The sequence below is a fragment of the Halichoerus grypus genome, chromosome 7, assembly GCF_964656455.1.
Source record: "Halichoerus grypus chromosome 7, mHalGry1.hap1.1, whole genome shotgun sequence".
NCBI lineage: Eukaryota > Metazoa > Chordata > Mammalia > Carnivora > Phocidae > Halichoerus > Halichoerus grypus.
In genome coordinates, this window is record NC_135718.1 from 61,721,803 (window position 1) to 61,748,422 (window position 26,620).

Sequence of the window (26,620 nt, forward strand, 5' to 3'; positions counted from 1 at the left end):
TCTACCCTTATTTCCTAGAACAGATTGCTCATACAATGAACATAAAGATATTTATAGAAGGATGTTAATTGCAGCATTAATTTTAGTTATGAAAGAATAAGCAAACTAAATTTCCAAGAGGAATGGTAAATATAGTGTAGTGCCAGCAGAAGTGGAATATCATGAAGCCATTAAAATGAATGAGTTAGATTTGTATGTAACAACACGGGAAGATCTTCAAGATATATTGTAAAGTGAAAAACGCAAGTCATAGCCGAGTAGGTATGCTATAATCTCATTTATGTTTTAACAAATTAAAGTAGATTCAAAAAGTACATATATATTTAAATATAAATAAGAGTTTGAAATACATACAGTCAACTATTAATGCAAGTTTCCTATTTGAAGGAGTTAGAAAGAGGAGGGTGGGTAGGCATAGGTAGTGTTTGGAATTTTGTAAGCATGCATTCATTTATTACTTGTGTGGCTTTTTTTTTTTTTTAATTTTCTAGAAGACAGAGGAAGTATACCCCAAGCAGCTATTAGGAAAGACAAAGAATCTAAAACTGGAGAAGGTGCTATTTCCTTCCCTCAAAACAAGATAAAATCCAGTAAAAGGGATAAGGCAATATATAGATTATGACAGGATGATGCCATGGAAGGTGTTGAGGAATCCAGATGAAGGAGAGATTCCCTCTGCCTGGAGAGAGGAGAAAAGGCCAAGAGGTAGAGCCCAGTGGATGGAAGGATTTTGACAGGGGGTGGCATGGAGGGGCTTTTGTGAGAAAGGTGAGAAAGGCTATGCCATCTCCGGATAGGATGTTCAGTCTAGTGTGTTGGAAGTGTAGGCTTTGTTGAGGCACAGTCAGCAAAAAGTCTAGAAGGGTAAGTTGGGTTAGAACTCCAATAGCTTTTGATGTGTTTCCTTTGGTAGCCTATGGGAAATATCCCTGGGTGGTGCTTTAGGTAGATTAATGCAACTCTGATAAGGTCAGGAGGTTGAGGGACAATGAGACTGGAGATTGAGAGGCTATTTAGGAAACTATTGCTATATATTAGCATTTTTCCACACTCTATTCAAAGTTAGTAATATTTCCCCCATCCACCTCCCTAAATAAGTTCAGCAGCTAAATAATCTTGAAAAACTTGCCCATTAAATCTCTTCTTGAAGATCTGCAATACCCTTAACATAATATAGGTCCTGAGAAGTCCTGCAATAAAAATTTATTTAATTATTTCTCAAATTTATTTGAACCCAGAACATTCAGTTTGTAGCCTGCATTTTTCACAGTGGCGTTCGTAACAGCAGCAAGCTCTTTGGAAATCTTACAGCAGAATCATAAAAATCTGAATGGGGTGGCAGCAGAACAATGGGGAAAACAGAATGGCTGCAGCCATCTTGGAGGAAGAAGTCTTAAGAGGGCTTGCCATGTTGTTTGGATGTGAGGTCGAGAGAGAGAGATGTGTCAAAGACTCTGAGACTTTCCTTGCTTCTGCTATAGTTCTTCATACCAAAAATTGTAAGCATCAGATCTAGCCCTCTGAATAGTTGGTCACACACACTGAGGCCACTCCTATTCAGTGGCCTGGAATAAATTGCTGGCCTGAGAAAAAAATCAGTTCCCCCCGTGCCCCACTCCTCATGAAAATATTCAACTTAAAATGGGATGTAATATAATCAACAGAGTGAAAAGACAACCCATGAAGTGGGAGGACATTTTGCAAATAAAGTATCTGACAAGGAATTAATATCTAGAATATACAAAGAATGCCTACAACTCAACAAACACACACAAAAACAAATGCGTAAAGAACTAAAATAGATATTTTTCTGAAGATGAAATGTGACCAATGACCAATAAGCACATGAAAAGATGCTCCATCATTAATCATCAGGGACATGCAAATCAAAACCACAGGAGATAACACCTCACACCCATCATTATGGATATTATCAAGAAACTAAAACTAGAAAGTGTGGTGAGTATGTGAAGAAATTGGAAGCCTTGTGCACTGTTGATGGGAATGTGAAATGGTACAGCCACTACGGACAATGGTATGGAAGTTCCTCAAAAAATTAAACATAGAATTACCATATGATCCAGTAATTCTACTTTTGGATACATACCCCAAAGGATTAAAAGTGGGGAGTCAGATATTTGAACATCAATGTTCATAACAACATTATTCACAATAGCCAAGGGGTGGAAACAAACACTTGGGTTTAAAATGGGTAAGCAATGTGGTCCATACAGACAATGGAACATTATTCAGCCTCTAAAAGGAAGGCTGAATAATATTCAGGCCTCCGACACAGGCTACAACATGGATAAAGACATTAGAAGACATTGGGCTAAGGGAAGTAAGCCAGTCACAAAAAGCCAAATACTGTATGAGGTACCACTTACATGACGTACCTACAGTAGTCGAATTCATGGTGACAGAAAGTAGAATGGTGGTTGCCAGGGGCTGGGGGGAGGGGGACAGGGAGTTATTGTCTAATGGGTTCAGAGATTCAAGAAGTTGCAAGAAAGAAAGAGTCTGGAGTTGGCTGCTGGTGATGGTTGCACAACAGTGTAAATGCACTTCGTGTCACTAAATCATACGACTGAAAATGGTTATGATGGCTGATTTATATTATTTGTTTATTTTGCCACAATTTAAAACACCCAGCAGGATATAGCATTTTGGTTCGTGTAGTCAGAAAGATGCTAAGTCTCTTCAACTGGCTATTTTATCTTTTCTACAAGGTACTGTCATTGTACAAGTGGTCTGGAGCTTCAAAACCTACATATACAAACCATTATCACCTATAGAAAATGTAGAAAATACAAATGCAACACATTATCCACTGTAGAAAATATGGAAAATACAAAAGTACAAAAAGAAAATAACATCACCCATCTCCTATCTGGAGCTAAGGAATCAAGTTAACTGGAGTAGCATTTTGATGGATTTCCTTTAAGTCTTTTTTTTCCTGGAGTATCTCTGAGAATTCTCAACCCACTCTCTCTCTCTCTTGCTCTCACTCAGGGTACTAGAGGCATGACAACCATTGCATAAGATAGCTATTTTTGGCAGGTCCTAGTCCAATCTGTGGCCAAGGTAGCTGGTTATGTCAGCCATTGAATAAGTAGCAACCAGAGATTGCTTCTTTCATGAGGTGGATGTATGGAGCCTTCATTGATCATCTGAACTGTGCCCTGACCAGTCTAATATATAAACATAATGGGATCTAGAAGGGATTTGTCATACCAGGAATTAATTAGACTGCTGGTTCCCAAGGCACTCTGGAACTTCCCTTGTCTTAGTGCTCATTAAACTTTATTGTAATGAGTGGTTTGATATCTATTTCCCACTAGAATATAATGTAGGATTTTTGCCTGTTCACTGTTGTAGCCCATTGCTGAGAAGCATCTGGATCATAGAAGTGCTCAATAAATATTGGTTAAATGAATGAATTAATAACAGAAACTCATAATGACGTTCAGTTTTGTAGGAGAATAAAGGGGAAGCTGCATAGAGTATTATTTAAGAGCATTGCTTCTGGACTCAAGACGGCTCACATTTGAATCCAGCGTGTGTAATGTTGAGCAGATTACTTAACTTCTGGAAGCTTTTTCTCATCTGTAATATGGGTATAAAAACAGTATCTATTTCATAAAGTTAGTGTGAGAATTAATTGAAATAACCCATTATAAATCATTTAGAATGAACCTACAACATAGCAATCACTGAATAAATGTCACTTATCGTCATATTTAGCTTTCAGTTTGATAGTTTCACGAGCATTTCCTAGGTCATCAAATATTGCTGAAACAACATGTTTTTAGTGGGTATGTACTATTCCATATTGGGAATTTACCACAATTTATGGTCGTTTACGTTTAGATTCCCCCTCTTTTAAATAACTCTTGGGTGAGCATTCTTGTAATAGAGTGGTCAGGGGCGCAGACTCTGGTGCCAGTCTGCCTGGGTTCATACACTGGCTCTCCTCTTACAGACTCTGTGATGTTGGATACTTGGGATCTCTATGCCTTAGTTTCTTCTTGGGGAGGTGGGGACACTAATAATTCGTAGGATAGTTGGGAGGGATTAAGTGAGCGAATATATGTAGGTTGCTTATAACGATGTCTGGTAAAATTAAATGCTTTATAAATGTTTGCTATTACATTTTATTGCTCATCTTTTTTTTTTTTTTTTTTGAGAGAGTGGGGGGAGGGGCACAGGGAGAGGGAGAGAGAGAGAATCTCAAGCAGGCTCCAAGCTGAGCACGGAACCTGACGAGCCTGATGCAGGGCTCAATCTCTCAACCCTCTCAACCCTGAGATCATGACCGAAGCCGAAGTCAGGAGTTGGATGCTTAACGGACTGAGCCTCCCAGGTGCCCCATTTATTGCTCATCTTTAATTTTCTTGCTTAACTCTTTAGACAACTGAAAACTTTGTTGAATTTGTGAGGGAAAACAGCATCATTTTACTTTTGTTCAATAGGATGAACACTTAAAATATTCTAGTTAGGAACCCCTAACCTAAGTATATGGTTTTGTGTTGGAGAAAACAGGGCATCATTAACTATTAGAGCTTGTGTTAACTTGTGACCCTTCAATAGTTTATTAACTGCAGGCAATTTAATATCTTAAAAATGCTTTTAGATCCTTGATTGTTTATAATTTGACAAGAGTAGCTAATATTAATTCCTAAATATGATCCTCCGTTACTCTTTGTCATCTTATATCTTATACAGTAATTCCCTGGTTGTATTCCTAGACAAACAGTATTTGATATATAAATTTACATTTGATTTAATAAGAATGCCATCCTAAGGCTATATTTGTGCCTTGGATGTTAGTAATGTTATTTGTATATTTATATGATTTATAAATAAATAGCATTTATTTGTTAGTATGGACTTACAAACGTTTAAATAATAGGAGTGTTTGATTAAAAAAAAAAGACTGAACAGCACTGGCTTATAGGTTAAAGCTCAGATCCTTTAGGATGAAGTGAAAGAGCTGATCAGCCCTGCTTCAACTTTCTTTTACTTCATCTTCAAGCCCCCCACCCTTCACTCTCAGTACCCCTGCCACCACCACACCAAACCACCTGCAACTTGTCAGCTGCTGGCTTGGTTGAAGTCCCTGTCTTAGGGCTGGTGTATCTTCACACATTTCTTTACACCATAACCTCAGACAATGAGTCAACAATTTTTTTCAACGCACAAAAATGGTAATGAAGGGCCTGCCTCAGCCCTTGGTCTTAAGCACTGAACCTGTTCCTGTTTCCCATATTTAATCCTTTTTATTCCCAGAAGCTGAACTTTATCAGTCACTTCACTGTGTTGGCCAGAAAGCCCAATATAGTTAGTCTTATGATTTATTTTTATTTATGCAAAATGACACAAGTTTCTGTCCTGCAGCAGTAATATAAAAATTCTCTTTTAAAATATATTTATTTATGAAAAGACATCACTTAAATAAAAGTACAAAGCGGATAAAAGTACAGGATGCAATAAAAATGGCTGGAGTTTGAGAGATCCTGCACTGCCCATGCTGAGATACCATAATTCAGATGTTACTGGCAGAACAGGGACTAGAAGCTGGATCTTCTAATGGTCCGGGTCCTTTTTTTTTTTTTTTTTTGGCAAAGTAACGTGTATAGACTTTCTTGTGCGGCTAATGAATGTCTGTCACTGTTTGGCAGCAGGACGTGTCCAGTGATGCCGAGGTAGAGAACATGGAAGCCACTGGTTTGAGGGACACAAAAACTAGAGCCCTTCTCTGAGGCCTGCTTCAGGCACCCCAGCAGCTCACACTAGGCCAGGACAGCCGTCCCACGTGGTACTGGGGGACAGGCTGTTACTGATGCCTGGTGTTAAGGATGGGGAATCCTGGATCCCCTTCCTGGCACAACGTCTGAGTCTGAGGCTTGGGGATAAATGACTTGACTACTCCAGAGGTGACTCACTGCAATTTGGAAATTCTCAGCTGCAGCCCTCACTTTAAGAAAAATTATTATTATCATCTCTGACTAATAACTAGCAAAGTCAAAGTGAAAAAATAACTCATTGGGGATGCAGAGAAAGTTCTTTTTTTAAATCTTTGTATTGAGCTGCCATATACAATAAGGCAAATGCAGAGAAATATAGATAACAAATCTTAAAATATTAACTGGGTAATTATGCCAATTAACATTTAATTTTATCTATCCCATCACATTTTATCTATAATAGCATCATAGGTAACAGTTATTGCTGTAGACTTTTGAGAGTTAATTAAAACCATTGAGACAGAACCAACAAAAGGCCTTTTTTTTTTTTTAATTTACTGAAGTTTAAACAATCAATTTTCCATTTCAAAAATTTACTCCAAATGGAAACTTTGAGAACCAGGGCCAGAGACAGGTGTCTTTCCTTCCTGTCAACTGCCTGAGGACGAGACTCTCGTTACCAAACTCCCCCTGGCTCTCACTGAGGCAAAGTCTATATAAAAGGCAGAGACAGGTTTCTGGCCCCTCAGCCTAATGAGAAGGGTCACCATCCCCCCTGGAAGGAATGGACTTCCCCCTGGCTCTCCAAACTCAGTGACTGCAGCTCAAGTGAGTTCTCAGTTCCTATTCCGTCCGGGAGCCCTGCTGAAGAGCAAGCAGAGGCCCCACACTAAAATGCGCCATCATGTTCCTCATGGTTCATTTCTAGCTGGGGCTGTGGATCCCAGGGGAGCTGTCTGCACAGTGGGTGTGGACTAGAGCTGATCAGCCGATGGGGGTTGCAACTGTGGATGGTCCAGGGACCGCGGCCTGGGAGAGGGTGGGGAAACTCTGTCTTTAGGGGACTGCCACGTCCTGGGGGTTCCTCTAGATTGTCAGAGCTGTGCACAAGGCTAAGGTTGTTTTTTTTTTTTCTCTCTCTATCTATCATTCTATTATAAAACTAAGCCTGCATAATTCGGGGCCCACCTTCTCCCCACACAGAATCTCATAACCACTTTTTGGTGAGGTATCTGTGCAGTAATTCTCAGAGCATTCTGATGGAAAAAAGAATGTTTAGCTGCTGCTAAATGCAGCCTCCTTCATTTTTGAGTGGGCTGCACGAAAGCATATTTCTCCTTTCTTGACTGGGTTCAATAATCTTTGCCCGGAAAACTAAAGATGATAAATACATACCTAGCTTATTTTTATGGGCCTGCAAATACAGTAGCCAAATATTTTATCAGTCTTCAAGGTAAGTCCCGAGGATCCATTAATTCTACCAACTGGCTGCTACAGCAAATGTTTGGAATATGTTTCCTTTGCCTTTTATTGTTTATTTATTTATTATTATTTTTAATGTTTCAAGTTTTAAATTTGAATTAGTTAACACACAGTGTAATATTAGTTTCAGAAGTAGAATTTAGTGATTCATCACTTACATCTAACACCCAGTGCTCATCACAACAGGTGCCCTCTTTCATCCCCATCACCCATCTACCCATCCCCCGCCTTCACCCACCTCCTCTCCAGCAACCCTCAGTTTGTTCTCTGTAGTTAAGAGGCTGTCTTATGGTTTGCAAATGACATATCTGATAAAGTGTTGGTATCCAAAATCTATAAAGAACTTATAAAACTCAACACCCAGAAAACAAATAAGCCAGTTAAGAAATGGGCAGAAGACAAGAATAGACATTTTTCCAAAGAAGACATCCAGATGGCCAACAGACACATGACAAGATGCTCAACATCACTCATCATCAGGGAAATGCAAATCAAAACTACAATGAGATACTACCTCACACCTATCAGAATGGCTAAAATTAACAACACAGGAAACAACAGGTGTTAGCAAGGATGCAGAGAAAGGGGAACCCTCTTACACTGTTGGTGGGAATGCAAACTGGTGCAGCCACTCTGGAAAACAGTATGGAGGTTCCTCAGAAAGTTAAAAATTGTACTAGTAGGTGTTTACCCAAAGGATACAAAAATACAGATTCAAAGGGGTACATGCACCCTGATGTTTATGGCAGCATTATCAACAATAGCCAAATTATAGAAACAGCCCAAACATCCACTGACAGATGAATGGATAAAGAAGATGTGGTATACACACACACACACACACACACACACACACACACACACACACACGCATACATACATACATACAATGGAATACTACTCAGCCATCAAAAAGAATGAAATCTTGCCATTTGCAATGACGTGGATGGAACTAGAGAGTATTATGCTAAGCGAAGTAAGTCAGAGAAAGACAAATACCATATGATTTCACTCATATGTGGAATTTAAGAAATGAAACAGATGAACATAGGGGAAAGAAAAAAAAGAGAGGGAGGCAAACCATAAGAGACACTCCTTTGTCTCTTACTAAGAATCAACCAAACAATCGATCTACCAGTGTTTATTGGTCATCTCTCACAGCCATGCCGCTGAATTAGATGTAGGACAGAGAGGTGTACTGAGCTATGAAGGACACGGTTCCACCTAAATCTGAAGAACTGAGTGACCTTCCTATGCTTTGCTTCATCTGATGGCTACTATCACACTGCTGATTGTCCTCCCCCTTCTTGGGGTCCCGTACCAACATTTTTGAACATGTCTGATAATACTTGCCATGTCCTTCATGCATTCTATTGATTTGTGCACTTGCCTTACCTCTTTCCTGGACTACTGGTTCCAAGAGGCAGGAACTCTAATTCCTCTTGCATTCTCTGTAACCTCTGGCACAGGACCTAACATGCACTAGGTCTCAAAATACTTAGCGGATTATTTCATCAGCAATGCCCTCCCTCCTCAATTTTGACAGATGACATTTGTTTAACTGTCAAGTATAATTTACACCTGACATTCTTCATTCTTTTGGAAGCTGACAATGAAAGAATTGACTTCTTTGCACGTTCATTTTCTCTTTACATCATTTATTGATGATTTGTGTATGTGTGTTTTAAATAACCAGGTCCCAGTGAAGCCAGCTGATTCTTGATCAACTTATTTTTGATTTTTAAAAAATTATATAACCTGTAGTTTCATTTCTAGAGCCCAAATTAAAATACATTACTGAAATTAAAGTAAGCCCACAGAAGTGCCATTAGAGTATTCAAGACCAAACGTTGATGATAATGGTATTTACTAACTGAAATTTAACAGTATTCATTCAAAAATAACATGCAGCCTTCACTGCCTTAGACCAAAGAATATAAGTTACTTCAAGTTTCTGTACTCTAATTAGATAGAAAAAAATCATTTTTCTTCCCCCTGTCTCCTTTCCATTGTATCTATATCATTTTAAGCAGAACATCCATTTGAAAGAATTAATGGAATCCCGAGGTCTTACCTGAAGTTTGAAAAAGAATAAATCACCTTTATTTATAAAAGTGAAAAGAGATGCCAGTAGTTATGGACTCAGTCCATCTACCTTCTAAGCATAACCCACGTATACATCTGGACATTGATTTGCTCCATCCACTTGCAAATGTCTCGGCAAAAGAAAGTGAGCAGGATTCAATCAAAACGATTTCATGGAGAACAATTTCTATAAGAATTATCTGATCTCTTCATAGAAGAAAGCAGAGCCTAATTTTTTATTTGTAGAGGAGGGGAGGCCTCTTCTACAGACCTAATCTGGTTTGCTTTATCATGACTTGAGATGCTGCCTTATGGAGGAAAGCACAGTCCAGTTTGGGGTGATGTTGAGCCTGCAGCCCTTGGGCTCCCCTGCGTCCTCAGGGCCAGCTAATAATAGACCGCCAAAGCTGCACGGGGCCTTGGATGCTGCACAAATATTTCTGTTTTACAAATAAAGCAGCTGGGATCCACGGAGGGAAAGGGACCCCGTACTAAGGCAGTGGATCTGAAACCTGGCTGATCACTGCTTTTTCCTTTCATTTCATTCAGCAAATGCTTACTGCATGCTCTGTGTAGCACACTACTCTTGGTGTTGGGCATACAGTGGTGGTTGTGACAGCTGTGGTTCTTACCGTTGTATATGCCCAGCACCAAGAACACTGCACAGTGATGGACAGGGGATGAGTGACCAGGGAAAAGTGGGGAGGTCTGGGAAAGAAAGGTTTGTGCTGAGATCTGAAGGAGCTGTCCATTCAGGCTGCTGAAACAGAATACCATAAACTGGGCAGTTGATAGACAATCATAATTTATTTCTCACAGTTTTGGAGACTGGGAAGTCCATGATCAAGGCAATAGCAGATTTCGTGTCTGGCAAGAGCCCACTTTCTGGTTCACAGGTGCCTATCTTTTCACTGTGTCTTCACAAGACAGAAGGGACCTGGGAACTCCCAGGGACCTCTTTGATAAGGGCACGAATCTCATTCATGAGGGCCCCACCCTCATGACCTAATGACCCCCAAAAGCCCCACCTTTAAATACCATCACACTGGGGAATAGATTTCAACATACAAATTTTAGGGGCACATGACATTTGGTCTATAGGACTAGATGTGGGATGTTCAAAGGGATGGGTCAGGAACCGTTCCAGACAAAGGGAGTGGTGAGAACACAGGCTCTAAGATGGAAAGGAGCTCGGGATGTTTAAGAGGTGGCCCAGCACGGTGAGCATGGGGCAAGAGGAAAGAGCTATGGTTGGAGGTGTAGGACATGGCCAGGACATGTAAAGATTTATAGGTCATGGAAAGAGTATGGATTTTTAAAAAATTGTAACAGGCTATCAGCTCATCATCAAATTTAACTTTTTAAGAGGGCATTTTCTTTGTTGTTTTTATTGTTTTGATCTAGATTGTTGGGACTAGGCTTCCGATGAGTCAGATGGGAAGATGGACCGGCATGGTTACTGGCCAGTTCCTGGGGTTGCAAGTCAGCTCCTTCCACTGTATTAATGAATCTCTTGCCACCCTCTGGGCAAACACGAAACCCATTAGACAAGGTAAAATTGGCCAAATTTTAGCCACGCACACAAGTTTCACCTAAAAATACTATGTGATCATCTTTGAGCAGACCATAGCATAGGCTAGCTAAGTTTGGGGAAAACGAAACCAGCAAGGTCTTCCATCCATGAAGTTGATGAATTTGACCCCTCCCCCTGGTCAGGCTGGTCACCCCAGTAGGGTAGACCCAACCACACTTACGCCACCCCCACACAGATGAAAATCTCTTCTGATTGCACCACAGGCTGATAACCCAGAGGGTAGCAAGCAGTGAGTCAGTGCCAACCTCACAGAAATGGGACAAATGAGGACTACATGGGATGGACCTGGAGCTGGTGGCCCCCAAATTGCCTTCGGTGACCTCGAAGGCTAGGAGCTGGCTGTTGTTGTGGCTTGGCTTTATGCTGTCAGCCTCTGCCACTGGGGGTAAGATGACATGGGAGTACAGAACAGGGTGAACACACACCTGGGGAAGGAAACCCATGACCTAAATGTTAACTGGCCACCAGCCATCAAAGTGTAGTAGAGATTTCAAAAGCATTCAAGGCCCTGGGCCTTCCCAACGAGTGTTGAGGCTCACATTAGACGGCGCTTTCAACATCAGCACCGCGAGACCTGACTGGGAATGTCCACCCTGCCTCCTCAATAGCTGTGCGAACTTAGATAAGTGCCTTGGCCTCTCTGGGTCTCATTTGGCTTCTCTGGGCAGTGGGAAAGGTGAACGGGACCTTGCCAACATCACAGGGTTGCGTTCCAAGTCCCAAAAGAAGTAATGTGTGTGAAAGGGATTTGGGAGGAATAGAGAGCCACATAAAATGTCTGATGAGGCTTTACAAGCTCTGGGAAGTGTGGGAAATCAGGAAGTTCATCAAAGAGTTGATATGGATGCTGAAAGGATCAAAAGGAAAACTTCAGAGGACAGGCTGTAGGAACTGAGATTTGTTCATGTTAAACAGGAGAGGTCGAGGGCTGTATCCAGCCTGGGACTGGTTCTTATTCAAAACATCATGACTAACTTCTTTCATGTTCCTGAAGAGAAAACAAAATAAAATGCACAAAAAAACAAAAAAGGAGTGTTTTCTATCTCTGAAGAATGAATGCCTTGCAAGCGTGTTAAATACCAGAATGTGTTACTAAAGCAAGGTTGGTATATTTTCTCTAATGGCCTTACAGGAGATTTGTACCTGAGTGTGGGTGGCTTAAATGTGATTCTGGCTGAAGATAAGGGAAGACACTACACTACAAACAGAGCTTTTCTTTCTTTCTTTCTTTCTTTTTTTTTTTTGTTCTTGGAATTAAAGCCACAAGGATTTCCAGGCTGTAAGCTACATGAAGACAGGGAGTTTTGTTCACGGATGCATCCCAAGCACCCAGCACAGTACCTGGTGCGTAGTAAGTACTTAATAAATCTTCACTGAATGGATTAACAGAACACCATGGCTTGTCCCAGAATTTGAAAGCAAGACCGGCCCATCCCTATGTATTCGCTGGCTCTCTGGTTCCCTTACCTAAGCAGCCCCAGCCCCAGCCGTCGTGGGCCAGCTTCCTGTCACAGCAACAGCTTTCAGACGCCAGGGAATTTGCACAGAGTGGAGGGAGTCAATCCCGTTCAACTGGCACCACCAAGCCTTACTTGGTCACATTTCCACTTAAGTAGCTCTGTGGCTTGGGTTTTTGTGACTCAGTTTCTTCATCTGTAAAATGAAAAGAGTAGTGATATCTGCTTCATGGTGTGGTTGGTAGGCTAAGAGATAAGGCAACATAGTCAGCAGAGTGCTTAGTACCCTTCATTGTGTATATTGGGCTTCAGGATATCATTTTCCATTGCTTTGGTTTGGAGCTGCCGTTATATGACAGAGCTTCGAGATGAGAAGTCTGAAGCACAGGAAAGGCAAGGAGAATAAGTCTTCTGTGCAGGCACCTTCCCTGGAGGATTTCTGAGTAACAGATGAAGGGGCTAAAATGGTCATTTTGGTCATGTCTTTGGTGTTTCTTGTTTCATAAAATCCAAACAATGAGAAGAAAGGATCTAAATTGTTCCGGTTTTCGTCTTTTTGAAGTTTCCATGGGCTGTTGCCTAAATAATCATTTTTTTAAAAAGATTTTATTTATTTGAGAGAGAGAGCACGAGCAGGGGGAGGGGCAGAGGGAAAGGGAGAAGCAGACTCCCCGCTGAGGAGGGAGCCCAACTTACAACCTGACCTACGACTTACGAGGGGCTTTATCCCAGGACTCCAGGATCATGACCTGAGCCAAAGGCAGCCGCTTAACCGACGGAGCCACCCAGGCGCCCCTAACTAATCGTATTTTTAAAGAGCAAATGTTCTAATTCTAAGAGGCTGGGAGTTGCCAGGTTTCTGGGGAGGCTCTGATTATGTGCTTACAAGGCCATTGACTGAATTGTTCTGTTACCCACTGGTGATCACACTGTAACCACAATATTCTCTCAGGCACAACAGCCCTTGAGCAGAAACATACATTCTAGTTAATTATTAGGATAAAAGAAGTCACGTAACCCCGTGTCTGGGCCTCTATTTAGCATTAGGGAGTCAGACCTGCCAATGGGGGACACGTTCCCCAATCCCATCTTCAGATGAAAGGGAGTACACAGATCCGGACCACCTTCCAGTGTGCAGGAGGGAGGCAACAGACCTTTGAAGGGCCTCAGGACTGGCGAACCGGTGAGAAGTTCAATTCAATTGTTGATGCCTCGTCCCTGTCCTGGAATCATAGACGTCGCCTCCTCCTGTCCCACCCCAATCTACATTCAGCTCTATCACTAAAGGTCCAGCAACCTGCACAGTTGCTCTGGGAGACGACGATTGGGTTTGCAGTGCCTGTCCTGCTTTTCGGAACATGTTCTTTCTCTCCCTTTGACTCACCACGATACTCTGGCCAAGGGCAGAGCCTGGGCAGCAGTGCCCAGTCCCATTGTAAAGATGAAGAACCTGAGGCTCAGAGAGGCGAAGTAGCTTGTCTAGTTACACAGGCTAGGGTAGGTCCCGGGAGCACCTGAGGACAGGCGATGGAGTCACACTGCTTGGGTTCACATCTTGGCATTTCCACTTAAGTAGCTCTGTGGCTTGGGTTTTTGTGACTCAGTTTCTTCATCTGTAAAATGAAAAGAGTAGTGATACCTGCTTCACGGTGTGCTTGGTAGGCTAAGAGATAAGGCAACATAGTCAGCAGAGTGCTTAGTACCCTTTAGTGCTTGGTCAATATTAACCATTATTATTATTAAGGATACTATTATTATGAGGAGATACCATGGAGCATGATTCCCAATCTAGTGCTTTTTCCACTACCCAGTGATGCACCCGGCAATGGTTCTGCCATTCTCACTCCCTCCAATCCTTTCCCTCTGCCCTCACCACCTTCCTCACTCAAGACGGTGAAAACTCAAACTCTCTTTGCAGACACTTTGGCCTTTCTGGTTGCTATTTAAAAGTCTGGGCAGGCATGAGGGCAGGGGACGTGATGTCTCTACATCTTTGTGGCATATGGTTGAGAAGTATCATCAGATATGGGGAAAGAATAGCCTATCTCCCAAGGCTGCCCCCCAAGGAGGCCCTGTTGCTTCCTCCCAGCAGCAACCACCAACCCAAGATAATGCCACCAGTCTGCGGCAGAGGTGGAACTGGAAAGGAGGATCTTGGGGCTCCTTACCCTGAATCCCTTCCACTCCCCAGCTGCATGCATTGCCCTGCATCTGTGACTAGTAGTCCTGCGGAGGGAAGAGTCAGGAAGGACGGAGGCTGGGCCTGCAAAGGGCTTCTGGGTCCATGTCTCCACAGTGGTCCCCACTCCCAGCTGCCACTGCCTCAGTGGTACTCACTGTGCTGAGAACAGATGATGGCAGCTTGGAACTTTCTGATTTAAACTTTCCCCACAGGGCCTATCTGAAAAAAAAAAAGCCCTTCAGAGGATGTTTTCTGGGGTCCCTGTCTTTGCTCTGAAGTCCAACATCTCCTGGAGAAATCATTAGACATACGGTGTCATGGGCTGGGGAGAATTAGTTAATTAGGAATTCCCCGACAAGATAGCATATGCAAATCTCAGATGAGCCAGGCCTCATTCCTCTCACTGCTGGGATGACTCTATCAGAACTCCGCTTGCTGGAGAAAAGACAGGGCGCACACTTGGAGGCCCCTGCCTTCAGGGAACTGATGGAGTTGAAAGAGTAACAGCATAGAGACTACATGAGACAAAGCAGGAGGCAAGTCCCGTACCCGGGTTCCACGAAGGCCAGGAATGTCTCTAGTGGAGGCCTGCCTGCGGATTTTGCAGGTCACTGGCTAACCCACCCTCCCTAAATTTTACATTTCTATCCCACACTTCTAAACCTCTGTGGAAAAACACCAGTATTATCATTATGCATTTTGATCTTCCTGGGGGAAGAAAGGTGTCATGTCAATTAGGTTATTATTAATGTGGAACTTGGCTTTCGAAGTTTAGATGACGTTTTCCACAAAGGCACAGCTTGTTATAAATTGTGTGCCAAGAATCGCTGCTTCCTGGGTTAACTTTTCTCCTTACAGCCGAAACCTGAAAGTCCTCAGTAATACTATCATCATTATTCTTGGAAGCTGGAACTCTGAATTTGAGAATAAATATCACAAATGCTTCATACATTAGTATTGGACGTATAGCTACTCTTTTTGCTTTTATCTGCTGCAGGTTGCTCTCTATCACATGACGTGCTTCAGAGATGGGTGCTTTGGCAATTGAGAGCATAGGGTTCGTATTCTGGCTTGGCAACTTCCCAACTGTGTGAATTTGGGTAAGCTCTGTATCTTCCTGAGCCTTAGTTCCCTTGTCTGTGAAACAGGAAGAAATAGCCCAATTATGTAAGATGGTTGTGAGGAATAAAGCAATGAACCTAGAAAACACAGTATACTATCTACCTACAAAGCAGATGTTCACTGATGGTAATAATTTAAAAGCTAATAATTAGTGAATACTTACTATGTCCCAAATGGTATGCTATGTGCTTTTCATATATCATTATATTTAATCCCCAATATACCCTATGAGATATGTATAATCATCTTTTCCCTTTTCATAGATGAGTAAACTGAGGCACAGAGAAGTTATATAAGTTGCTTAAGAAAACACAGCCAGGCAGTGTCAGAATTAGGATTTAAATCTAGGTCTTAGGATTTGAATCCAGGCTGTCTGGGCCTCCAAAGCTCATAATCTTTTTTTTTTTTTTTTAAAGATTTTATTTATTTATTTGAGAGAGAGAATGAGATAGAGAGAACATGAGGGGGGCAGGGTCAGAGGGAGAAGCAGACTTCCCGCTGAGCAGGGAGCCCGATGCTGGACTCGATCCTGGGACTCCAGGACCATGACCCAAGCCGAATGCAGTCGCCCAACCAACTGAGCCACCCAGGCACCCCCAAAGCTCATAATCTTAACCACAAGAATGGTGGCCATTCTTGTCAAGATTATTAAGTTGAAATATGAAGTGTTGTTTTTTTTTCTTTTTTTCGTTTAAACGCTGCAAAATAACTATTCTGACAACAGATGCAGGGACTGGTCCCATCCCTTTCTCAACATAAAAACAAAGCTTATGTAGGAAGTCTGACACTACTTGGAAAAAGGAAAATTGTTTTCCATAACCTGGTAATGTAAGGAGGCTAGAGATAAGTGTATGAAAAAAATCCAGGAATTCCCTAGCTATAGTGAACTTCATTTTTCATACATTTAAATGTATAAGCTGAAAGATTTAACATTTAAAGGCATAAAAAGGGGTGATTTGGAATGGAAGTTTTACTTTGAGCCTTTGTGACCAATCTGACAGACTATCACTTATTAACCTAGACCCCAGATTGATATGTACCTTGTCTTCAACAATTGTGATAAATGATGCACTGGTTTACTTTTTATTTTTTGCCAGCAGTGGTAAAGTGATCAGTAGGTTTGACATGATGTGTTTATAACTAGAGATGCTGCACTTCTTCAGTTTATTCATTTTCAATGGGACAAAATTCACTTGGTCTGTCATTTCCTGATTGAGAAATAGACAACTAAGGAGTGTTATTTCATTAAGACTGTCACTGAAACACAATACTGATGTCAATAAGCATTTCTGTCTGTGTTCTCTCTTCTTGCTGAAATCTTGTTGGCATGTTCTCATTCGTTTGCAGAAGTTGAGTGGTAAAAAATAAAATCTCAAATGTTAAAATTATAATGCCATTGTCATTAGCCAGAAAAGATAATAGAGAAAAAGGAGAGACCTTGTAGAGGTTAAAATCTCTTGGGGGTTGGGGGGAGTATGGTTTGGGGAGGGGCTTCCGAGGAGCGGGCTTGTATCTGCTAACCCTCAGCCCCAGTGTACTAGGTATGGAATTTGTCCTGGAGGTTTCCACCCACACTGGCCTTTCTTTATTCTACAAATACACTCTGCTTCCTCCCCCCTTAGGGCCTTTCCACACCTGCTTTTTCTCCTGGGAATGCTCTCTCCACTGACCTTTCCTCAATCCTTGCTCATCCTTCAGATCTTGGCTTAGAGAAGCTTTCCTCAATGTTCTAGGCTCAATTGGGTCCTTTGTCCTTTTCGTCACTGGTGTCAAACACTGTCATTGTTTGTGGTTGTGTATCTGTGTGATTGACTGCAAGCTCCATGGGGGCAGGAACCAGGCCTGGTTTTAGGCACCACTGTATGCCCAGGGTTTGGCCTAGCGCTTGATACATAGTAGATGTTCAAGAAATATCTGTTGACTTGTGCTTGCTTTGGCAGCCCATATACTAAGAAATATCTGTTGACTTACTGATGGTTCACCCTTTAGGGTGAGCTGAGTACCCCCTGCTTAAGCCAATGCTGCTACTGCTACAAAATGAGATCACAGGGGTCTTACTTCCTCCTCACCAGGGGATTTGTGCCAACAAAACACAATTTCCATTGCAATGCTTCTCCCAGGCTTCCCGAAGGCAGTCGCTTAACCAACTGAGCCACCCAGGTGCCCCTCCCAGGCTTCCCAACAACGCTGACTGGCATAATCTGTGGTTGGTTTATAGTCTCTGGGATTACCAGATGCCTAGTGAGATGCTGAATGCAGGGAATCATTTATCAGTTTTCTCGGCACACAGGGGTGCCTTTAAGAAAGGCCTCGCTGGATGGCAGAGTTGGCAATCAGCCTGATTTTCACTGAGATGCACATGTCCTATGCCATTCGAGTTTGGATCCATAATCTCATGTGTGTCTGCAGTTACGAGCAATTCTGACATCCCTTTAATTCCCACTCCGGTAGCTGGATTAGAATGGGAGTGAGTGAAAAGGATATTACAATAGGAATGGCCTCTAATGATGTTAAGAATATTTCTTAATAAATCAAAATGCAAATGTTAACACATTATTTGTGATATGCCTCCTGGCTGATTGTGATTCTCAGTCCACACATCATGGGGAAAGAAGCTGGAAACCACTTACAGAGGGGACTCTGAGGACTAGCCAGAAGCCTCAGGCTGCCAACCTTGCTCTTCCCTCCCACCCAATCCCCCACTTGCAGGGGCAAGCCCACCAGATGCTCCTCTCCTTCCTTGCCCTTTTACTTTTGGGGTCTGGAATTCAGGACAAAGCACCTCTGAATCTGGCATTAATAATCCTGACATATCTTGGAGTGCCCCATTTACTTGGGCATTTTGACAACTCTGTTTTAAAGAAAGACATCTATTTGTTTAGGGTTTTTTTTTTTTTCAGGTTTTTTGGGGGGGTGATTTAAGAATCAATTTATTTGTAATTGGTTGCCTCTTTCAGTTTTTTGATCAGAAAAAGTTCAAGCGCCTAAAAGTAGAGGCGGTGGTCCATCTCCATACTAACTGCCACATTCCCCCTTCCTTGCTTCTCTCCTCCCCAGCACAGTAGGGGCTCTGTAAACACCTGCGGAGTTTTTCCGGTCTCTACCTCTTTCTTGCCTCACTTACTCCCTCCAGGAAGCGTACTGTGTGCTTGACTTCTCCTATCCCAGGGCCTATTAGTATGCTGGCTTTGTGCCAACCTGCTTACTCCATCCACAACATAGGTCTAGAGAGCCCAAGAATTCAAATTCTGCCTTCACCCTGGGGAGGAGTGTGTGTCCATGACGGTCCTGCGGCCCTTGCCCTTTGAAAGCGCTGACCTCAGCTTTCCTCTCCTCAGAAATGTCAAAGAAAAGAGATGAAGCTGGTGAAGGTGACCTGTTTCTTCTCTAGTGGGCCGAACCAGGCTCTCAGTCCTCAAAGAGCTGTTCCCTTTCCGGAGCTGGGTTTTCCTGAGAGAAGGAGGTAGCGACCGGAGCACTGTTCTTGGAGTCCGAAGATCCGGTTGCAAGTTTGAACACCACCACTTAGCTGCGTGACTTTAGGCGAGTCACTTGAGCTTTCTTACTACTTACCACGGAGTGGCTGGCTTGAAATGAGTGTGCCTAGCCTTCGTTCCATTAGCATTCTTCAAAAAAGAAGAAAAAGAAGAAGGTGGTTACAGGAAGTATCTACTGACCCGTTTCCAGCAGAGGTTCAGGGAGGGCCTCCCAGGACTGGCCCCAGGCGCCGTCCCGGGAGCCCGCGGAGCCTGGCGGCCACTATTGATCACCCCTACCCCATTCCACCCCAGGCACACGGCGGGCTTGACACCGTGCAGCTCTTGAGGGAGTTGTGAGTTGTTAGAAAGTTCCGGATAATTCCTGTGGGTCAGTCACTCCCACTTACTCTAATGTGCCTGTTAGACGAGCCAGGCAAGCCCGCCTCTCCTCGGTGGGGCCCCCTTTCCGGTCTCACCCCCAAACTCAGCCTCCTCCTTCGGGAAGGGTAGCAGCCGAGGACCGCAAGTCTCCCCTATGCCAGGGCCGCCCCCAGCCTACGTCCTGCCCTTTGCGCCCTTCTCAGCCGGCACGCGGGCATCCAGGAGCTCCCCCTCCGGGCCGCGCGGAGTGGCCGCCGGCGGGGCTGGCAGCAGCGCTCGCCGCGGGGCGGCCCCGGAGACTCGCCCGCCCATGTGCGTGGAGAGGAGCGAAGCTCTAGCAGTCGCCGCGCCCGCGCCTCCTGCGTGTGTGTGGGTGCCTCACCTCAGAGGCCGGCGGGGGCCGTAACCCGAGTCTCGCTGCCACTATCCACATTTGCATAATTTGTCCCCCCCCCCATTTCTTTCGGACTCAAGGCTGGAGATGCGAGTCGGGCTCCCCTCCGAGGCGTCGTCTTGCCGGTGGTCAGCGCGGGGACGGCGGGACCGGCCGGAGCGCAGGCGGAGCGGGCTGGCGCACGTGGTAAGAGCGCAGCTTTCTTTTCTTTTCCTTTTCCTTTTTTCTTTCTTCTTCTTCTTTTTTTTTTTTACAAAATGGGACTTTGCACGTTTACGCCGAGGGTGGGGTATCTACAAGGGCGCTAAGGTCGCTGCGATCCTTCCTTTCCCTTTTATATTTATCTCCAATTGGAAAAAGAGCGCGCAGTGCGAGCGGTAAACTTTCCCAATTTTTTTCTGGGCATTTGAAGTCAGGAAGGTGGCCGGTCCCCCTTGAAGACGATTTCGCGGCGGGCAGGGGGAGACGCGACGCTTGGGCGGAGGAGCAGAAGCCGCTGCCGGCCTTCCCCGTGCCCGGCCTCCCCCGGGTGCGGGGCCGGGTGGGAGCGGGCTGGCTGCGGCGGCGGCCGCGGTCGCGGCAGGTGAGCGGCTGGAGAGCCGCCTGCAGCGCCGCGCTTCCTCCACGGCGTGGCGTCGTGGCTCTCGCCCGCCTGGGCCCCCACGAGGCTGGGGCCGTCCCGGGCCGGGGGCGGGAAAGGGCTTGGCCAGGCCCCAGAAGCTGCCCCCGCGCTCTATCCCAGGTCTTGGCGGCTTTGGGGCGGGACAGAGCCAGGCCGGTGGCGGCGCGCCGGCTTGGGCACCTGGGACCAGCCTCCCGCGGGGCCCAGACCAAGCCGGGAGCGCTCCGGCTGTGGGCCGGGAGGCGGGAGCGGTGCGTGCAGCGAGCCAGAACCCACCGCTTTCTGGACCTCGGAAAAGTTTTTAAAAATTGCTTTGGGAACTAAACAGAAAGGTTTCCATCCGGGATAGTTTTCTTGTTGTTTTTTTACTCAAAAAGGGAAACGCGTGTGGGGTGATGGCGGCTCGAAATTGGCATTAGCGACGCTGTTTGCTGTCACTCGGGACCTCCCTGGGCTCACCGAGGTGGCTCTTGGCGAGGCAAAGCAAGAAGATTCTTCCAAATGTGCGTGTTGTGGAGTAGGGCTCGGGGGAGGGCAGGGCGTAACCCCCCGACTGTAGGGTCTCGGGGGTTGGGGGCTGCCGGTACGGCGAGAGAAGGTGAGGAGGGGTGTCTTGGCAGAGCACCCTGTGCCGCAACCCCGGTGCGCTCGGCGGGCTGGGCACTCTGTTGGCGAGGCGGGCGGCCCCGGCGCGCTGTCAACAGGGAGGTGTGTAGCGTAAGGTGTGCGAGTGGGTGTGTGAAGAAGGCAGCGGGGGCGGGAGTGTGTGTAGCGGAAGTGGAGCGTGTGTGAGTGTAAGAGTGTATGTGTGTGTGTGCGTGGCGGGGCAGGGTGAGTGTCCAAGCCTCCATCTGGACGCCCCCACACAGCCGACCGCCCAGACGCGCCGGGAAGGGCGCCCGCTCCGCGCAGCAGCTGAAGGGGGGCGGGGAGCGCGCGGGCAGAGGAAGGGGGGGGGTGTCTCCGGCTGAGGATTTCTCTCGAAGCTCGCCGCAGTTATTCTGCTCCTCCTAGGGTCTACCCCCCAGCCCCAAGATGCCCGAAATACTTAAACAAACAAACAACCCCAAACCTGTTCCGTTTTCACTCCTGTATAAATAGAACAGACTTTCCAAAAAAGCAATACCGCATTCACTCTTATCACCAGCCACTTCTTTCCACCAAGTAATTCAGAAAAAAACAGTCAGCTTCCGTGAATGCATGCAGCTTTTTTTTTTTTTTTTCTTCGCTGCCTCCTTTTGCTTGCGGTTTTGAGCTGCCAAGAAAGTGAGTAGGGGTTTGACTGTAGTGTCTCGGCTCCGCTCGGTTTCTTTCCGAAGTTTAATTTTCCGGAATGGCTCCCAAACAAGGGCTGGGGAGGCGGAGCCGCCGGCACCGGATCTTCGCCTTTTTTGGAAAGTCCCGGAGAACCGGAATTCCTCCCCGCCTGGGGAGGCCTCGCCGCAGCTTGGACCCGCAAGCTCTTCCCCGGTGGCCTGAGCCGGACTCCCGGGCTCGTCCGCTCCCCGCTGGGCCGTGCGCCCTGGACAGGGACTGGGGCTTGGGCTGCGCGCCCTAGACCCCCGTGATTCCCTGCTGAGAGCCGGGAGTCGCGAGCCCCGCGGAGCCCGCGCTGCCGAGCCCGTATGCAAATCGGCCATGTGACGGCAAGAAGCCGCCTGGCCCAGCCCTGTTCCTCAGTCCATATATGGGCAGCGACGTCACGGGCATTGAGGACCTGCCCATAAATACTTACAGCAACACTTTCCGTCTAAGCGAGAGAGCAGCAATTGATTAATAGCTCGGCGAGGGGACACACTGACTGTTATAATAACACTACACCAGCAACTCCTGGCTTCCCAGCCGGAACACAGGAGAGAGTCAGTGGCAAATAGTCATTTTTCTGCTTTCTTAGAAAAATCAGCAACTTGTTTGCTAGTTTTATTTCTGTTGGGTTTTTTTTTTTTTTTGTGGTTGCTTTTAAGCGTGGAGGGCAAAAGGAGATACCAACTTAGACTCAGTCCAATCCCTCCCCAAAACGGCTTCTCTGACGCTCCAGGTAGAGAGGGAGTTGGGTCTCCAGGTTGTGCGAGGAGCAAATGATGACCGCCAAGGCCGTAGACAAAATCCCAGTAACTCTCAGTGGTTTTGTGCACCAGCTGTCTGACAACATCTACCCGGTGGAGGACCTCGCCGCCACGTCGGTGACCATCTTCCCCAATGCCGAACTGGGAGGCCCCTTTGACCAGATGAACGGAGTGGCCGGAGGTAAGCCGCATGTCCCCTTCGCGGGCCGGGACCCACGCGGCTCGAAGGTGGTGGGTGGTGTGCGGTGCGTTTGCAGGACTTTGGAGGAGAGGGTTGGGGCGCGAGGTGGACGGTGTTGACCGAACGGGGTGCAGAAGAAGCCCGCGGGAGCAAGGACCGGATTGCTGGAGCTGAGCGCGCGGGCAGATGCACCAGGTCGTCAGCGAGCCGGCGTGCTTGCGCCGCGGCGCGCCCAGCCCCCGGCGGGCGCAGGGATAAGAGTAGAAGAGGTGCCCCACCAGGCGTCGGGCTTGTGGCGGCTCGTGGGCCGGAGGTACCCAGGCCTCCCCTCTCCCGGGGCAGGGACAAAGTGACGAGAAAGTTCGGGGCTCCGGAGGAGAGCTGGAGAGCCGAGCGGCGGAAAAGCGCCAGAGGAAAGCGTCCGCCGCTCCCTCCCGGGCAGAGCCGACCCCGGGAAAAATCTCCGAGCGCGTTCCGGGAGCGGCCAGAAGGAGCGCCCCCACCTGCGCGCCGCCCGTGAAGTTGAGGGGGTTGGCGAGGCGGGAAGAAGGAGGAGGAGGAGGGCGGGCAACGCGGGAAGCGGCCCCCTGGCTGCCGAAGGAGGCCCGCGGGGGCACCCGCGCCGCTGGTTTCCTTGGCGATGCAGTGGAAAGTGGTCCCCCGCGGCCCCCGCTCCTTCCTCGAAGCTCCGCCACTGGCCTTGGGCTGGGGCGTGCGGGTGTTGGACAAGGCTGAGAAGGTTGGGAAGGGGAAGAAACCTATAGATTCCTTCCACTGCAGCGCCCCATACCCTCCAGCAGCCGTCAGCTGTAGCGCAGCTTGGAGAGGGAGGGAGGGAGGGAAGGCACCGCGGATGGGTAGCAGCCAGGAAATCACTGATCTCCTCCTCAGGCTCCCCTCTCTCGGGCGGCACTGGCTGGGATCAGTCTCCTGGTTAGTGTCTGTTAGCCCCAGCCGTGGGACCCCCAGACAAAGGAGAGGGAGAGAAGTTCCAGGCAGATGGGGAATTTTTTTAATATTGTTGTTGCTATTATTGGGTGTTTTTATTGGGGACAAGAGCCACAGATGGCTGTGTGTGGGGGTTGGGAGTAGCTCATCCTGCTTTCCTGGAGGTAGTTTGAGTCCCAGACTGTCACTGACTGCCAGTGGGATCCTGGGCTGCCCTCTTCTTACTGTCTCTGGGCTGCAATTTTCCCACCTGTTGGACTCTGCCCCAGCTCTACTGTGCTAGGATCTTGGGATTTGGGAATGGACCCATGTTTAGAGGGGATGACAAGGGATACTTGGCTGCATTCTCATTGCTCCACCTCCATTCTTTCTATTCCCTCCCCAGATGGCATGATCAACATTGACATGACTGGAGAGAAGAGGTCCTTGGATCTCCCATATCCCAGCAGCTTTGCTCCCGTCTCCACACCTAGAAACCAGACCTTCACGTACATGGGCAAGTTCTCCATTGACCCCCAGTACCCTGGTGCCGGCTGCTACCCAGAAGGCATCATCAATATTGTGAGTGCAGGCATCCTGCAGGGGGTTACCTCCCCAGCTTCGACCACGGCCTCGTCCAGCGTCACCTCTGCCTCCCCCAACCCACTGGCCACAGGACCCCTGGGTGTGTGCACCATGTCTCAGACCCAGCCTGACCTGGACCACCTCTACTCTCCACCGCCACCGCCTCCTTATTCTGGCTGTGCAGGAGACATCTACCAGGATCCCTCGGCATTCCTGTCAGCAGCCACCACCTCCACCTCCTCCTCTCTGGCCTACCCACCACCTCCTTCCTACCCCTCCCCTAAGCCAGCCACGGACCCCGGTCTCTTTCCCATGATCCCAGACTATCCTGGATTCTTCCCATCACAGTGCCAGAGAGACCTACATGGTACAGCTGGCCCAGACCGCAAACCCTTCCCTTGCCCTCTGGACTCCTTGCGAGTCCCTCCTCCACTCACTCCACTCTCCACCATCCGCAACTTTACCCTGGGGGGCCCCAGTGTTGCGGCCACAGGGCCAGGGGCCAATGGAGGCAGTGAGGGACCCAGGCTGGCTGGTAGCAGCTCAGCCGCCGCTGCCGCCGCTGCCGCCGCCTATAACCCACACCACCTGCCACTGCGGCCCATTCTGCGGCCTCGCAAGTACCCCAACAGGCCCAGCAAGACCCCAGTGCACGAGAGGCCCTACCCGTGCCCAGCAGAAGGCTGTGACCGACGCTTCTCCCGCTCAGACGAGCTGACCCGGCACATCCGAATCCACACGGGACACAAGCCCTTCCAGTGTCGGATTTGCATGCGTAACTTCAGCCGCAGTGACCACCTCACTACCCACATCCGCACCCACACTGGCGAGAAGCCCTTTGCCTGTGACTACTGCGGCCGCAAGTTTGCCCGGAGTGACGAGAGGAAGCGCCACACCAAGATCCACCTGAGACAGAAGGAGCGCAAAAGCAGCGCCCCCTCCTCATCCGGGCCCGGGGCCTCCTCGGCCTCGTGCCCTGGAGGCTCTCAGGCTGGGGGGCCCATGTGCGGCAGCAACAGCAGCGCTATCGGTGGAGGGTCCCTTGCCCCTTGCTCCTCTCGGACCCGGACACCTTGAGACGAGCCTCAGGCTGACACACCAGCTCCTTGAGGCCCCGGAGGCCCTTCGTCCACTGGTCCACTCGAGCTGCACAACAAACACTACCACCCTTTCCTGCCCCTCTCTCCCTTCCTTGGGCAAAGGGCCTTGGTGGAGCCCAGCACTGTCCCCTTTCCACTTAGAAGCAGGTCCTTCCCAAAACTTAGCCCACTGTAGTCTCTCTTAGGTGAGTTGACTATCATCACCCCAACGTAATGGGGAGGCTCGGAAAGGGGTTGGGAGGGGGCCCCTGGCCTGGAGGGCTGAGGCCTGACCCTGCTTTAAAGGGTTGTTTGACTAGGTTTTGCTTTCCCCTCTCTCGTATTTTGTCCCATTACAGGATTTTGACTCTGGATGTCAGAGTTGATTTGAGACTTTTTCTACAGTAGGTTGGGAGATGCTGATCCCTTCAGGTGGGGGCAGCAGAAAGCAAAGCTGATGTGCACTTTATGGCTTGGGACTGATTTGGGGATGCTGTACAGTGAATGAAGCATGGCCTTTATGCTGCATTCTGTGGCCCTAGAACAGTGAATCAAAGCTTATCTAGTCGTTCTAACCCTTTAAGCAATATGTATTATAAACTCAAAGAACGGAAGTGCAATGTGATGGGAGGGACATAGCAATATCTGCTCCTTTTTGAGTTGTTTGAGAAACGTAAAGACTATTTTTTCAGTGTATATCCACTCAGATTTTGTGTATTTTTTGATGTGCACTGTTCTCCAAGTTCTGAACCTTTGGGAAAAAAAGTAAAGCATTTATGATCTCTTGAAATGAGTCAGAAGTTAACTTATTTAAAGGAGGATGTACATATATTCTCTGAAACTAGGATGCATGCAGTTGTATCGGAAGTGTCCTTGGTGCCTTGTGTGATGTAGACAATGTTACAGGGTCTGCATGTAAATGGGTTGCCTTACTATGGAAAAAAAAAATCACTCCCTGGGTTTAGTATGGCTGTATATTTCTGCCTATTAATATTTGGATTTTTTTTTTTTTTTAGAAAGTATATTTTTGTATGCTCTGTTTTGTGACTTAAGTGTTACCTTTGTAGTCGAATTGCAGATAAGAATGTAAATAATATTACTGGAGCTGACTTGTTTGGTTATTAGCTCTTAATAGTTGTGGAAATATAAATGATTTATTCTAATGCAAAACCACTAACTGAAGTTCAGATAATGGATGGTTTATGACTATAGTGTAAATAAATACTTTTCAACAATA

General features: G+C 46.8%; 1 protein-coding gene across 3 annotated transcripts; it reads left to right on the top strand.

Moving 5' to 3' along the window:
• Nucleotides 1-19,672: 19,672 nt before the first annotated feature.
• On the top strand, nucleotides 19,673-26,620 carry EGR2 (early growth response 2). Of its 3 annotated transcripts, none has more exons than XM_036066740.2 (3): nucleotides 19,673-20,109; nucleotides 22,684-22,792; nucleotides 24,126-26,620. In XM_036066740.2, the coding sequence occupies exons 1-3, from the start codon at nucleotides 20,011-20,013 to the stop codon at nucleotides 25,379-25,381; spliced, it is 1,464 nt and encodes a 487-aa protein (XP_035922633.2). In that variant the 5' UTR covers nucleotides 19,673-20,010; the 3' UTR covers nucleotides 25,382-26,620. The 3 variants fall into 3 exon arrangements, with proteins under 3 accessions (XP_035922633.2, XP_077933793.1, XP_035922635.1); XM_078077667.1 differs by lacking the exon at nucleotides 19,673-20,109 and adding an exon at nucleotides 20,773-21,048; XM_036066742.2 differs by lacking the exon at nucleotides 19,673-20,109 and adding an exon at nucleotides 22,213-22,583.